Source organism: Microcaecilia unicolor, chromosome 11 (genome assembly GCF_901765095.1).
Source record: "Microcaecilia unicolor chromosome 11, aMicUni1.1, whole genome shotgun sequence".
Taxonomy (NCBI): Eukaryota; Metazoa; Chordata; class Amphibia; order Gymnophiona; family Siphonopidae; genus Microcaecilia; species Microcaecilia unicolor.
The window spans coordinates 30964022-30978102 of NC_044041.1; the positions used below are offsets into that span (position 1 = coordinate 30964022).

Sequence of the window (14081 nt, forward strand, 5' to 3'; positions counted from 1 at the left end):
GGGAGGGGCGGAGTCAGGAGGGCATGGTCCAGGGATTATAACAGCTCAGGGCATAGCTAGGTTGAGGTGCCCCAGAGAGAAGCAGCAAAGCCCCACTGCATATAACTTGACCACGTATGTGTGAACAGCAACCACAACAGTCAGGTAGGCCAAGTTCAACTTGGGAGTTTGCAGAACTATATCTTTGACCTGGCTGGACCCCGGCTGGCATGTATTATTTGCTAAAGATTGTACTGGTAACTCTGAGAACCCATACCAGAGTCAAGCGAAGTGTGCTGCCTTGCTGAGAGACAATAGTGCACACCGTGTCCCAACAGGGGCAGGCCTTGGGAGGAGGTTCCTACATCTAAGGACTAGTTATATATTCAGTGCATTTTTCCTAGCAAAAAAGGTGTCGGTACTCAAATGCTAGGCCACCCTTCAGGGGTGGTGTGATCACTGAGGGACTCATCCCACAATAGCCAGGCCCCCTGCAACCAGTCACAGAATCTATGACAAGGCAGAATTGGTGTGTAGGGCCTGAACTCTTTCATTAAAACTTGGGGACCATGGGTCAATTTTAGCAGACAATGGAAAAGGTGCCGGTACTCAGTACTCCCAAGTACCCCCTCAAAAAAAGCCCTGTAATATATTTATATTTTCCCATCTCTGTGAACTGAACAGGATCCCTTACCTGACACAGTTAATAAAATATTATTTTTGCATTCACCTATAACCAGTTATGTGGCTCCATTTATCAGGGCTCCAGGTCCGCCCTTGTTCATGTTACCACACACGTGAAATTGATATACTACTACAACTACTACTTAACATTTCTAGAGCGCTACTAGGGTTACGCAGCGCTGTACAGATTAACAAAAAAGGACAGTCCCTGCTCCAAGGAGCTTACAATCTAATGAGCGAAATGTCAAGTAGGGGCAGTCCAGATTTCCTGAATAGAGGTATGATGGTTAGGTGCTGAAGGCGACATTGAAGAGGTGGGCTTTGAGCAAGGCTTTGAAGATGGGCAGGGAGGGGGTCTGGCGTATGGGCTCAGGGAGTTTATTCCAGGCATAGGGTGAGGCGAGGCAGAAAGGGCGGAGCCTAGAGTTGGCGGTGGTGGAGAAGGGTACTGACAGGAGGGATTTGTCTTGAGAACGGAGGTTACGGGTAGGAATGTAAGGAGAGATGAGGGTAGAGAGGTAGGGAGGGGCTGTAGATCGAGTGCATTTGTAGGTTAAAAGGAGAAGCTTGATCTGTATGCGGTACCTGATCGGAAGCCAGTGAAGTGACTTGAGGAGAGGGGTGATATGAGTGTACCGGTTCAGGCGGAATATAAGACGTGCAGCAGAGTTTTGAACGGACTGAAGGGGGGATAGATGGCAAAGTGGGAGGCCAGTGAGGAGTAGGTTGCAGTAGTCAAGGCGAGAGGTAATGAGAGAAACAGCTTAAAATGGCATGCCACGGAAATTGATATAGCCTGTACTAACTTAATAGCAGAGTAACAAACCGAACATGCTCTAAAAATACATATCCCTAATGATTAAACCACCTTTATTAGCTGGGCACTACACAAGTAGGAACATGATTCTCAAATAAATCGTAACTGGGCAAAAGAAATTGCCTCCTATTTCCTAAAACAACATCCATGTGAGTTTACTTAGAAGCCATGCATAGGGTATATGGTGGCAAAATTTATTCAACATAATTTCAACCCTTCAGCGATTCTAAGGCGAGATGAATGCTTAGGGGAAAGGCCTAGAACACTTAGCAATTATAAAGTGACTTGAAATCATTTGTTCTGTTCCAGTAGCCTGCACCTCAGCTTGTCTGGGATTAGAAAATGACTTTTTGCACTTTTCATTAATGATATTTTGCCTGAATTCATCTTGCCTTCCATCAGCTAGCTTTGGAGTTTGCTTTTCATTTGAAAACCCTCAGTAAAGAGAGAAGATTTAATCCCACTCATTTTCATGTGCCTCACAGTACTATGGCAACAAAGGAGATCAGATTGGCCACCAAGCTGGGACACCAAAGGCCCTAATGGATAGGCATAATAAAGATCTTTGGACTGTTGGGCTTATTTTTAGCAAAGGCTTTCTGGAAATGATTAGTGATTTGTGAATAAACAAAAGAAAAGAGAATTTTATCTAGGCCCAATCCTAGTACACAGAAAGAAGAAAGAAAGAAAAAGACAATCTGATGGCAAAAGTAACAACTTCTACTACTTATCATTTCTATAGCGCTACCGGACGTACTCAGCGCTTCACACTTGAACATGGAGAGACAGTCCCTGCTCGATAGAGCTTACAATCTAATTATGACAGAGTAGGACAAGTAAGGGATAAGGGTTAGGACAGACAGGACATATAGGGATAGGGGACAGTTGAAGGGTTAGGTTTAGGTTTAGGAGTTAAAAGCAGCATCGAAGAGGTGGGTTTTTAGCTTAGATTTGAAAATGGCCAGAGATGAGGCTTGACGTACCGGCTCAGGAAGTTTATTCCAGGCATACGGTGCAGCAAGATAGAAGGAACGGAGTCTGGAGTTAGCGGTGGAGGAGAAGGGTGCAGATAAGAGAGATTTGCCCAGTGAGCTTCCACTTATATCTTGTAAAGGCGAAGGATTTAGGCGCTTTGTTACTAAGCTGAATTTGGCACTAACCCATGCCTAACACAGCTTAAAATGGCATGCCACGGAATGTGCTCAGGCATCCTGAGGTAACTGCCAAATTAGCACATGCTAATCTGGGTTTGAAAATTTTTTTCTCGGGAGGAGGCATGCAAGTGGCAGAGAATGGGTGTTCCTGCACTAAAATCCGGGGCCGCTGAAATACACAGCCAGGCCCAGGGCAGGACCACACCCTTCACTGCGCCCCCCCCCCCCCCCATCATTTAGGCTACTGCCCCCTTATTTTCCTGTGTCTGACTGCTCCTGTGTGCCGGGCCCCAATGACTGCATTAACACGATAACCCGGGTAATCATCCGGGTCCTGGCACACAAGACCAGGAGAGATAGACCCAGAAGCAGACAGGCAGAAAGAAGCTTGCCCGCGCCCCTCCCCCTCTGCTTGGCGGCCCTGTACTAAACAGTGCATCCAGATTAGTGTGCTAACTAGTTAGTACAGTATTACCAAGTGAGCCCTTACCATCTACAAAATAGGTGGCAGTAAATGCTCGTGCGGTAAATCTTTTATTTAACGGGCACACACTAATGGCAACATTAGTACAGTGGGGGAAATAAGTATTTGATCCCTTGCTGATTTTGTAAGTTTGCCCACTGACAAAGACATGAGCAGCCCATAATTGAAGGGTAGGTTATTGGTAACAGTGAGAGATAGCACATCACAAATTAAATCCGGAAAATCACATTGTGGAAAGTATATGAATTTATTTGCATTCTGCAGAGGGAAATAAGTATTTGATCCCCCACCAACCAGTAAGAGATCTGGCCCCTACAGACCAGGTAGATGCTCCAAATCAACTCGTTACCTGCATGACAGACAGCTGTCGGCAATGGTCACCTGTATGAAAGACACCTGTCCACAGACTCAGTGAATCAGTCAGACTCTAACCTCTACAAAATGGCCAAGAGCAAGGAGCTGTCTAAGGATGTCAGGGACAAGATCATACACCTGCACAAGGCTGGAATGGGCTACAAAACCATCAGTAAGACGCTGGGCGAGAAGGAGACAACTGTTGGTGCCATAGTAAGAAAATGGAAGAAGTACAAAATGACTGTCAATCGACAAAGATCTGGGGCTCCACGCAAAATCTCACCTCGTGGGGTATCCTTGATCATGAGGAAGGTTAGAAATCAGCCTACAACTACAAGGGGGGAACTTGTCAATGATCTCAAGGCAGCTGGGACCACTGTCACCACGAAAACCATTGGTAACACATTACGACATAACGGATTGCAATCCTGCAGTGCCCGCAAGGTCCCCCTGCTCCGGAAGGCACATGTGACGGCCCGTCTGAAGTTTGCCAGTGAACACCTGGATGATGCCGAGAGTGATTGGGAGAAGGTGCTGTGGTCAGATGAGACAAAAATTGAGCTCTTTGGCATGAACTCAACTCGCCGTGTTTGGAGGAAGAGAAATGCTGCCTATGACCCAAAGAACACCGTCCCCACTGTCAAGCATGGAGGCGGAAATGTTATGTTTTGGGGGTGTTTCTCTGCTAAGGGCACAGGACTACTTCACCGCATCAATGGGAGAATGGATGGGGCCATGTACCGTACAATTCTGAGTGACAACCTCCTTCCCTCCGCCAGGGCCTTAAAAATGGGTCGTGGCTGGGTCTTCCAGCACGACAATGACCCAAAACATACAGCCAAGGCAACAAAGGAGTGGCTCAGGAAGAAGCACATTAGGGTCATGGAGTGGCCTAGCCAGTCACCAGACCTTAATCCCATTGAAAACTTATGGAGGGAGCTGAAGCTGCGAGTTGCCAAGCGACAGCCAGAACTCTTAATGATTTAGAGATGATCTGCAAAGAGGAGTGGACCAAAATTCCTCCTGACATGTGTGCAAACCTCATCATCAACTACAGAAGACGTATGACCGCTGTGCTTGCCAACAAGGGTTTTGCCACCAAGTATTAGGTCTTGTTTGCCAGAGGGATCAAATACTTATTTCCCTCTGCAGAATGCAAATAAATTCATATACTTTCCACAATGTGATTTTCCGGATTTAATTTGTGATGTGCTATCTCTCACTGTTACCAATAACCTACCCTTCAATTATGGGCTGCTCATGTCTTTGTCAGTGGGCAAACTTACAAAATCAGCAAGGGATCAAATACTTATTTCCCCCACTGTACATGCTCAAAAATAAACAAAAATAGAGGAGGCAAACTTGCAAATAACAACCACACCACACTTTGTGGTTTGCCCAACTAAGGAAATGTGAATTATGACTGCAATAACCTATAAGCGTTAAATAAAAGAACCTCAAACCTCAGGGTCCACTCAGAAATAGCTGACACCCCTCTCAAATGAATCATATCACCGGTTTCGTTATCCAAGAGGGAAATCCAAACAATGAAAAAATCTTCAAATAAAACTTACAAAGGACAAAAAAAAAAAACAACCCTGGGCATCAAAAATGTTTCAAATTTTCTCCACACAACACATATCACTGCAAAAACAGTCCCACTAAATATTACAAAACTAAACCCAGAGCTCAAGAAAAACGTAGAAAGGTCACTTAGCTAAATAGGATGGCGCCACCCAAACTCATATTCCATCGAACTCAGCAAATGGAATCTCCATCACAGGCGTCTTCCAAGCAATATACTCCACAAAGCAACATTGGATATTCTTACATTTCTCAACAAGGGCCACTTATCCATTCACTCATGGCTGCATCAGGAGAAGGAACTTTCTTACTAATCCTCCAGGGTTTTTTGTTTGTTTGTTTGTTTTTTTTTAACAGTGATTTTTTTTTCTTTTGTAAGTTTTGTTTTTCACTGTTTGGGTTTCCCCCTTGGATAACGAAACCGGTGATAAGCTCATTTGAGAGGGATGTCCGCTATTTGCGAGTGGCCCCTGAGGTTTGAAGTTTCTTTTATTTAATGGTTATAGGTTATTGCAGTCATATTTCACACTTCACTAGTTGAGCAAACTATAAAGTGTGGTGTAAACATTAGTACAAGGCCATTAATACTCAAGACAATAGAAAACTGGCCATTTTACAGCTGAAGTAAAAATGGCCATAGTACACAGGAAAAACAAGGGTATGTTAAGGCCACTTTTTGACACAGCTTAGTAAAAGGACCACTTAATTATCTATGGCGTTTGTGTTTATGGACTCCAAGAGAACTGAAGAAGCTGTGTGGAAAGCAAGGAAAGGAAACGTAGGTTTGATATCTACATGAGTGGCTCACAAGCTACATGGTTCTTGAAAGAGCTGAGGACAGCATCATTTGGTATACGAATATCATCACATGTCCAAGCCATGTGATAACAGTGTTGAACTCTGCTCCCCAAAAATCTTCCCTAGCTTCCTGCTTCAACAATAGTCTTCCCTGACTTCCTGCTCCTATGGTCTGTGCCCCAATCATGGCTGGACAGATCTGGATGGACTGGAGTGGGGCTTCAACGGTAACTCCAGCAGTTGGGAAGAAGGCCAATGCCAGGTAGACTTCTACAGTCTGTGCCCCGAAAATGGCAAGGACAGATCAAGATCAAGTATGTATATGTAATATCGCACTGGATGGACCGTACAGGTCATTATGTACCAGCATCTATTATGATACTATGGTGCTCATTTTCAAAGCAATTGGATGCCTCAAACTTCCTTAAAAAAATGTTCCTCTGCTAAAAACATCCAAATTCTGATTTAGGAAAATCTGAATTTGGACATTTCAAACTGCAGTTCATCCAAATAGCAAGTGGGTGTGTTGTGGGCAGGACTAGTGAGGGCCCAAAATCAGGACATCCAACAGTGATTTTCGAATGGGAAGAAACGTCCACATCTAAAAAGAAGACCTGTTTCAATTATGTCCAAATTACAAAAAGGTGCTCTGATTAAGCAGCTGACCACTTAAGGGATTAAAGCATGACCCCCTCGTTAATCCCCCAGTGGTTGCTACTACTACTACTTATCACTTCTATAGCGCTACAAGGAATACGCAGCGCTGTACACCATACACAAAAAGACAGTCCCTGCTCAAAGAGCTCACAATCTAAATAGGACAAACAGACAGAACAACAAAGAGGTAAGGGAATTACCAGAGGAGTAGCCTAGTGGACAGTGCAGTGGACTGTGAACCAAGGGATCCAGGTTCAAATCCCACTGAGCTACTGTGGCGTTGATGCGTTGCCAATCTGGCACTATCACCAGCCTACCGGAGGAGCCAGTGGTTATGCCACCCACAGCAGACACCATTTCTGATGCAATAGAAAATAATTTGGGGGGGGGGGGGTGCACCAGGCGCTTACTGCCAGGTTAGCATGGGAGCCCTTACTGCCTCCTAAATAGGTGGCAGTATGGGCTCCCCCCAGAAATGGCCATGTGGCAAGTGTACACTTACCACACTGCCATTTCATTTTTTTGCCATTTACCCACCGTGGTAACGGGCCTCGTACCATGGATTTGCCGACACTAACAACAAGGCCCCTTTTACCACAGCTTGGTTAAAGGGGCTCTCAATGTTTTTTTTTCCCTGGGGCTCACTGCAGGAAAAGAAAAATACTTACTGAACCAAATAATAGAAGATACCTGCAAGCCTGAAGGCTATTAGGCATTTTTCTGTTCCTGGAGTGATCAAATTTACAAAAAAAAAAAATTACAGTGAGATTTGAACCTGTATCCTTTGGCTTACAGTTCACTGCACTAACCATTGGGCTACTCCTCTGTTCTGCAAAGACGTCTGTGTGGCCATTTTCATAAAAATGCTGCCAGACAGGTGTACCTGTGCCTTGTTTTCCCCGTTTACAATTTTAAACATTTCAGTTTGTAAAATGGTTGTTCTGGATGGACAGCTCCAGCATAAGGACATCCTTCTCACGTATTTTCGAACAGGAAATCAGGACGTCTTTCATAGTCAAAAATTTCTGTGAAATGGAATGGGGGGGGGGGGGGGGTTGACGCTATGAGCAGAGCGTCCCAATTCTGACTTGAATGTTCTTTCAAAACTTTTAACAGTATAGTAACCATCGTATGGCACATTAATTCGTAGGTTAATGCATTGTGAGGGAGTCTGTAGGACGCTACCTCTCCCCTTTAGTGACCCTCCCTCACAGTGGCAGAACCACCTTAAACCTCACATTTCCGCCTGGTGAGCTTCTTGGAGAATCAATAGAAATACTGAAACCCAAGACGATTTCCTGTTTTGTGATAGCTTCTGCATACTTCTCCGGCTTATTTTAATATGCTCTATTTAATGTGTATCAGATTAAATAAAATTGAATATTACAAAGCTTAATAGAAATTCCAGTATTTGCAATTCATCTAATAAGTTCAAGGGGATTCTGAATTACTGTACAGTATCAATCTTCAGCACACTGCAGTTCATTACCAGCCAAATTATTCTTAGCAATATAAAAGGAAAAGCAAGCAGAAGAACAGTGGATGTGATTAGCATTGCCAACACATTTTTTCTGTATTCAGTATTCTTTTCAATCCCCAGCACATGTGCGTCTGTCCCAGCTGTGTATTCTTCATGCTCACCTCTCAGCTAAGGGCTAGTATTCAAAGCTGCCAGTCAGCCTATATAGTACCACCTAGTTTGCTGTCTATTCTCAGCACATTCTTGCAGAATTGGCCAATCAGCATTTAGGGCCCCTTTTACTAAGTGGTGGTAAGCCCAATGCGGGTTTACCGCTCGTTAAACAGGAAGTACCGCCGGGCTACACAGCAGCCCAGCAGTACTTCCCACCCCTAGGGAGCCGTCATATCCGTGTGCCCAGTGGTAATCGGGCACTGCCATGTGCTGCCCAGTTACCTCCGGGTTAGCGCGGGAGCCCTTACAGCCACTTCAATGGGTGGCGGTAAGGGCTTCCCCCCGAAATGGCCGCGCGGCAATCACATGGCCATTTCCTGCAGGAAAGAGAGGCGTCTCTTTTATCCACTGTGGTAAAGGGGGGCCTCAGCACGCATGAAAAACACACGCTGATGCCAGCGCAGGCCCCCTTTTGCCGCAGCTTGGTAAAAGGGGCCCTAACTGTAATCTGAAGAGCATTCCATTTCCATGAAAATAAAAATATCACAAAAAATATGATTTCAGTTCTTAGGATTTCTTTTTTAATTTCGGCTCATGTTTGTTCAATTGTCAGCCATCCCGATGCAACTTTATACAGGCAAAACATGGCAACAATCATGTTCCCCTCGTTTCATCGAAGCTGTTTCAGGGGTAAAAAAGTTTTCAGTACCAGGCTTGGCGAAATGAGGGGCCCATTGTTGGGTTTTTCATCTGGTGCCGGTTGGACTGTATGCATGCATTGAGGACTTTTCAGCTAAGTTATATTTATATGATATGTTTATTTGTGTTTCAGATCATCCCTTCCAGTACTATTGTTTCTGTCTTTTGTACTCGCACTGGTTTGTAGTTACTTTCACTGACCTCCGGGGTTTCTGTTGACCTCACTTTCCGCAGTGCTGTATGGGTAGTCCCGGCTTTCAGGGTCCCCACCATAATACTCATTACCACTGGGTGCCACTCGTGATTCAGATGATTTACGAGTTGGAGGTGGATAATTACCCCTCCCGGAAGGAGCAGGTGCTGTTTCACTGCCTAAAGGTAACCAAGAGAGAGAGTATTTTCAGACTTCTTTTTTATGGGGTTACATAGAGGGGCATAATCGAACGGGACCGGCCATCTATAAGGGCGGCCATCTTCAAGGCCGGCCCCGTAAAGCGGCGTCCTGACCGTATTTTCGAAACAAGATGGCCGGCCATCTTTCATTTCGATAATACGGTCGCAGCCGGCCAAATCTCAACAATTGGACCGGCTTTAGAGATGGCCGGCATTGGTTTTCAGCGATAATGGAAACTAATGGCGGTCATCTCAAACCCGGCCAAATCCAAGGCATTTGGTCGTGGGAGGAGCCAGCATTTGTAGTGCACTGGTCCCCCTCACATGCCAGGACACCAACCGAGCACCCTAGGGGGCACTGCAGTGGACTTCACAAATTGCTCCCAGGGGCATACCTCCCTTACCTTGTGTGCTGAGCCTGGCATAGAGGCTGGCAAAAAAATGTTTTTTAATTTTTATTTTGGGTGGGAGGGGGTTGCTGACCACTGGGGGAGTAAGGGGAGATCATTCCCGATTCCCTCCGGTGGTCATCTGGTCAGTTGGGGCACCTTTTTGAGGCTTGGTCGTGAACGAAAAGGGACCAAGTAAAGTCGGCCAAATGCTCGTCAGGGCCGGCTTTCTTTTTTCAATTATTGGGTGAAGCCGGCCATCTCGTAACCACGCCCCCTTCCCACCTTCTGTACCCTGCCGACATGCTCCCTTGAAGTTTGGCCGGCTCCGCGATGGAAAGCAGTTGAAGCCGGCCAAAATCGGCATTCGATTATACAATTTGGCCGGGTTTAGGAGATTTGTGTCGGAAGATGGCCAGCCTTCTCGTCCGAAAATAAGCAGGATAGTTACCAACTTATTCAACATCTGAAAGGTCTTATAGCTCACCACATGCTTCTTGATGTTCAAATGTTATGAATTAGTTAGGTATCTTCTGCAGTTGCCGATATAGCATGAGTTCATCTAAAGGGTCTAGTGTCTTGTTATATATCTCATACTATCTCATATAATAAAAACATGCTCTCATTGACCTCATATACCACTGTAATTTAAACTTTAAAAAATGTACAGATTAGGGTCAAGGAATAAGTTGTAGTTGTCTAACTTGATACATGTGTGGCGATCTTTCAAGAGCTATGCTCCCTGTCTCAAGTCACCCCATGTCCCAGTGGCTCGTTGGTGTAGGGGTATGATTCTTGCATGGGGTGTGAGAGGTCCTGGGTTCAACTCCCAAACAAGCCCATCCCTTTGCAGGGCAGGCGCAGCTTTCAGGTGAAGGAATGGCGTACTAGTCAAGCTTTTCATGCTGTGGTTAGTTATCTGGGTTTAAAGAGGGTTTGGACAGATTCCTGGAGGAAATGTCCATAGCCTGCTATTGAGACAGACATGGGAAGCAACTGCTTGCCCTGGGATTGGTAGTGTGGAATGTTGCTACTCTTTGAGATTCTGCATGGAATCTTGTCACTCTTTAGGATTCCAGAATATTGCTATTCTTTGGGGTTCTATATGGAATGTTGCTACTCTTTGAGATTCTGCATGGAATCTTGTCACTCTTTAGGATTCCGGAATCTTGCTATTCTTTGAGGTTCTACATGGAATGTTGCCACGATTTGGGTTTTTGCCAGGTACTTGTGACCTGGCTTGGCCACTGTTTGGAAAACAGGATACTAGGCTAGATGGACCATTGGTCTGACCCAGTATGGCTATTCTTATATCTCTTAAAAGCTAGTCATAAATGTATAGACGTAGTCCAGTCAAATGGTATCATCTACAACTTATTGACTGACCCTTATTTCTATCCAAGTGGATTACTAGCACACTATTTTACCCTACAAAATATAAAGTAGAGTCTATATAATCCACCACAACATCTGTCACCATTCTTGGATTGCTGCTGTACTCTGTCCCTGATACACTAGTAGATTACTGTGACATGAAGGCCTCCAATGGGCTTGGGAGAAGAGGACTTCAAGTTTAAGCAGACTAGATTATTAACTATTTAATACAGGTAAGTCACATCTCTTTTGTTTATCGAATACTGTGAAATTCGAGACAACATGGAGATAAAATTGAAGGAATAGTTTTTCATCTGTGATGTCATAAGGAGTACCTTGAAAACTTGACTCACTAGATGTTTCCTGAGGACTGGGTTGAAAATCCCTGATCTAAGCTGACTAATATTATAAACAGTCAAAAAATAACTATTGGGTGAAGGAAGTGATCTTAGGGGTTGTAACTGACACCATGCCTTAAATAATGATAGTCAGCTTCACACCCTATTTCCAATTAACCCCATCCCCAGACTTTAACAAAAACAAAAAAAAAAGCCTTCCCTGAGTTTTCCCTCCATTCTTCCATCCTCTCATCTTCTCTCTCCTGCTCACCCAAGCCTCAGGAATCAAAAGGGATCAGGAACAATCCCCAATCTCTCATGCTCTGCTGGTGCCAGCCTGAAGTATGGTGCCAGTGCCATTTTGAAGTATGGTGCAATGAGGTAGGAACAAATTGAGATCCTGCCTGCCTCCTTTTGACCCCAGAGCTCAGGTAAAGAGAAAAGACAGAGAGGTTTAGGGGGTGGTTAGCCTGGGGGAACGCTTTTTTAAAAGTTTGGGGATGAGTATATTCGGCAAAGAGGCCGAACTGACTACCGTGGAGGGGCATTGTAGAAAGGACGTCCTTACCATGGTCTGGCTTTTGCCGCATCCCTTTTCTGCCCCGGTAAACGGCAGAATTCTCTTCCTCTGAACTGTAACCCCGTTCTGAATCATGACCGAGTTCCCGAGGTTTGACTGCAAACAGCAAAAAAAGATTTAAAATTAAAATTCCATCGCTTTCTTAGAAAACAGTTGCAAATTGGTAGAAGAAATACACATCTTTTTACTTAACACACTGGGAGTAATTTTGGAAAACACTGTCTGCACTTAAAGGTGGTAAATAAATTCTAATAAATAAGATTCCTTTTACATGTGTATATCAGCATTTTTGCCCAAATTGTACAAATGGCGCTCAAAATTGCGTGCACAAATTTGGGCATGTGTCTGATTTGTATGCACAATTTAATTGAATAACTAGTCAGCACCCGTAATTGGATACTAACAATCAATTATTGGCGCTAATTGGCAAAATCCCAATAAATACATTTGAATTCACCCACGGATCTTTCTTTACAACATCCGTAAAATCCGCCCCTTTCTTTCCGAGCACTCTACCAAAACCCTCATCCACACCCTTGTCACCTCTCGTTTAGACTACTGCAATCTGCTTCTTGCTGGCCTCCCACTTAGTCACCTCTCCCCCCTCCAGTCGGTTCAAAACTCTGCTGCCCCTCTCATCTTCCGCCAGGGTCGCTTTACTCATACTACCCCTCTCCTCAAGTCGCTTCACTGGCTCCCTATCCGTTTTCGCATCCTGTTCAAACTTCTTCTACTAACCTATAAATGTACTCACTCTGCTGCTCCCCAGTATCTCTCCACACTCGTCCTTCTCTACACCCCTTCCCGTGCACTTCGCTCCATGGATAAATCCTTCTTATCTGTTCCCTTCTCCACTACTGCCAACTCCAGACCGCGCCTTCTGTCTCGCTGTACCCTACGCCTGGAATAAACTTCCTGAGCCCCTACGTCTTGCCCCATCCTTGGCCACCTTTAAATCTAGACTGAAAGCCCACCTCTTTAACATTGCTTTTGACTCGTAACCACTCGCCTCCACCTACCCTCCTCTCTTCCTTCCCGTTCACATTAATTGATTTGATTTGCTTACTTTATTTATTTTTTGTCTATTAGATTGTAAGCTCTTTGAGCAGGGACTGTCTTTCTTCTATGCTTGTGCAGCGCTGCGTACGCCTTGTAGCGCTATAGAAATGCTAAATAGTAGTAGTAGTAGTAGTAGGATCTTCCTAGTCAGTATTCTATAAAAATGCACGCATACCTTTTTAAGCGTGCATCTGAAAAGGGGGGTGTATCCATAGGAGGGGCAAGGGTGGGTGAAGGGCGTTCACTTCAGATGCACACAATATTATAGAATATTGGAGATCCGCGCCTATTTTAGGCATGAGAATTTACCGCAGGTTTCAGTTGGTGTAAATCCTTGTGCCCAAATGAATCCCAGCACTAAGCGCAATTCTATAAACAGCACCCAACTTGGAGCACCATTTATAGACTAGCACTCAGCGCTCATTTTTTTTCGGTGCCTGAATTTAGGTGCTATTTACCAAATTTTGTCCTTTAGGTTTAAAAAAAGTATTATTAGTTACATCCTTATTGTACAGGTCAGGGCCATAGATTTGATATACTGACTTCACTGTTCCCTCTAAGCTGAACGGGAGTCCTCCAACTACTGTCCTGCCAGTAGAGGGTGCTGTTTGACTATCACATTTCCAGTGGTGAAGGACAAGCAAGCTCTGCAGTACTCACTCCAAGGAAGCAATAGTCAGAGGTTTATACTCATTTCAGTTTCAACTACACACAGGTACTATTGGATTCGGCACAAGTCAAATTTGATATTATACACAGTAAATCAATGAACCACGGAGTTATCCTTTTTTCTCGCGTAATACACATGAAGTTAGCATACATAATGTATATTGTTTATTTGTTAGATTTGACAATATATTTTTATTGTTCTTTTTCTATTTTTCTAACGTACAAGTGTTGTTTTTATCAATTATTTACATTACTAGTAAAAAAGGCCCGTTTCTGAGAGCAATGAAACGGGCGCTAGCAAGGTTTTCATCGAAGTGTGTATGTTTGAGAGTGTGTGTGAGAGAGAGAGACAGAGTGAATGTGCGAGTGTGTGTGTGAGAGAGAGAGTGAGATTGTCTGTGTGAGTGTGTGTTTGAGAAAGAGAGTGTGCCGCAGG

General features: G+C 44.4%; 1 protein-coding gene across 1 annotated transcript in view; it reads right to left on the bottom strand.

Annotated features, from left to right (window-relative positions):
- Positions 1-14081, bottom strand: part of RPH3A (rabphilin 3A) — a 166013-nt gene that overhangs the window by 57248 nt on the left and 94684 nt on the right. The window contains exon 8 of the mRNA XM_030218773.1: positions 9045-9215. Within this exon, the coding sequence (XP_030074633.1) occupies positions 9045-9215 (171 nt within the window). The remainder of the gene's footprint in view (positions 1-9044; positions 9216-14081) is intronic.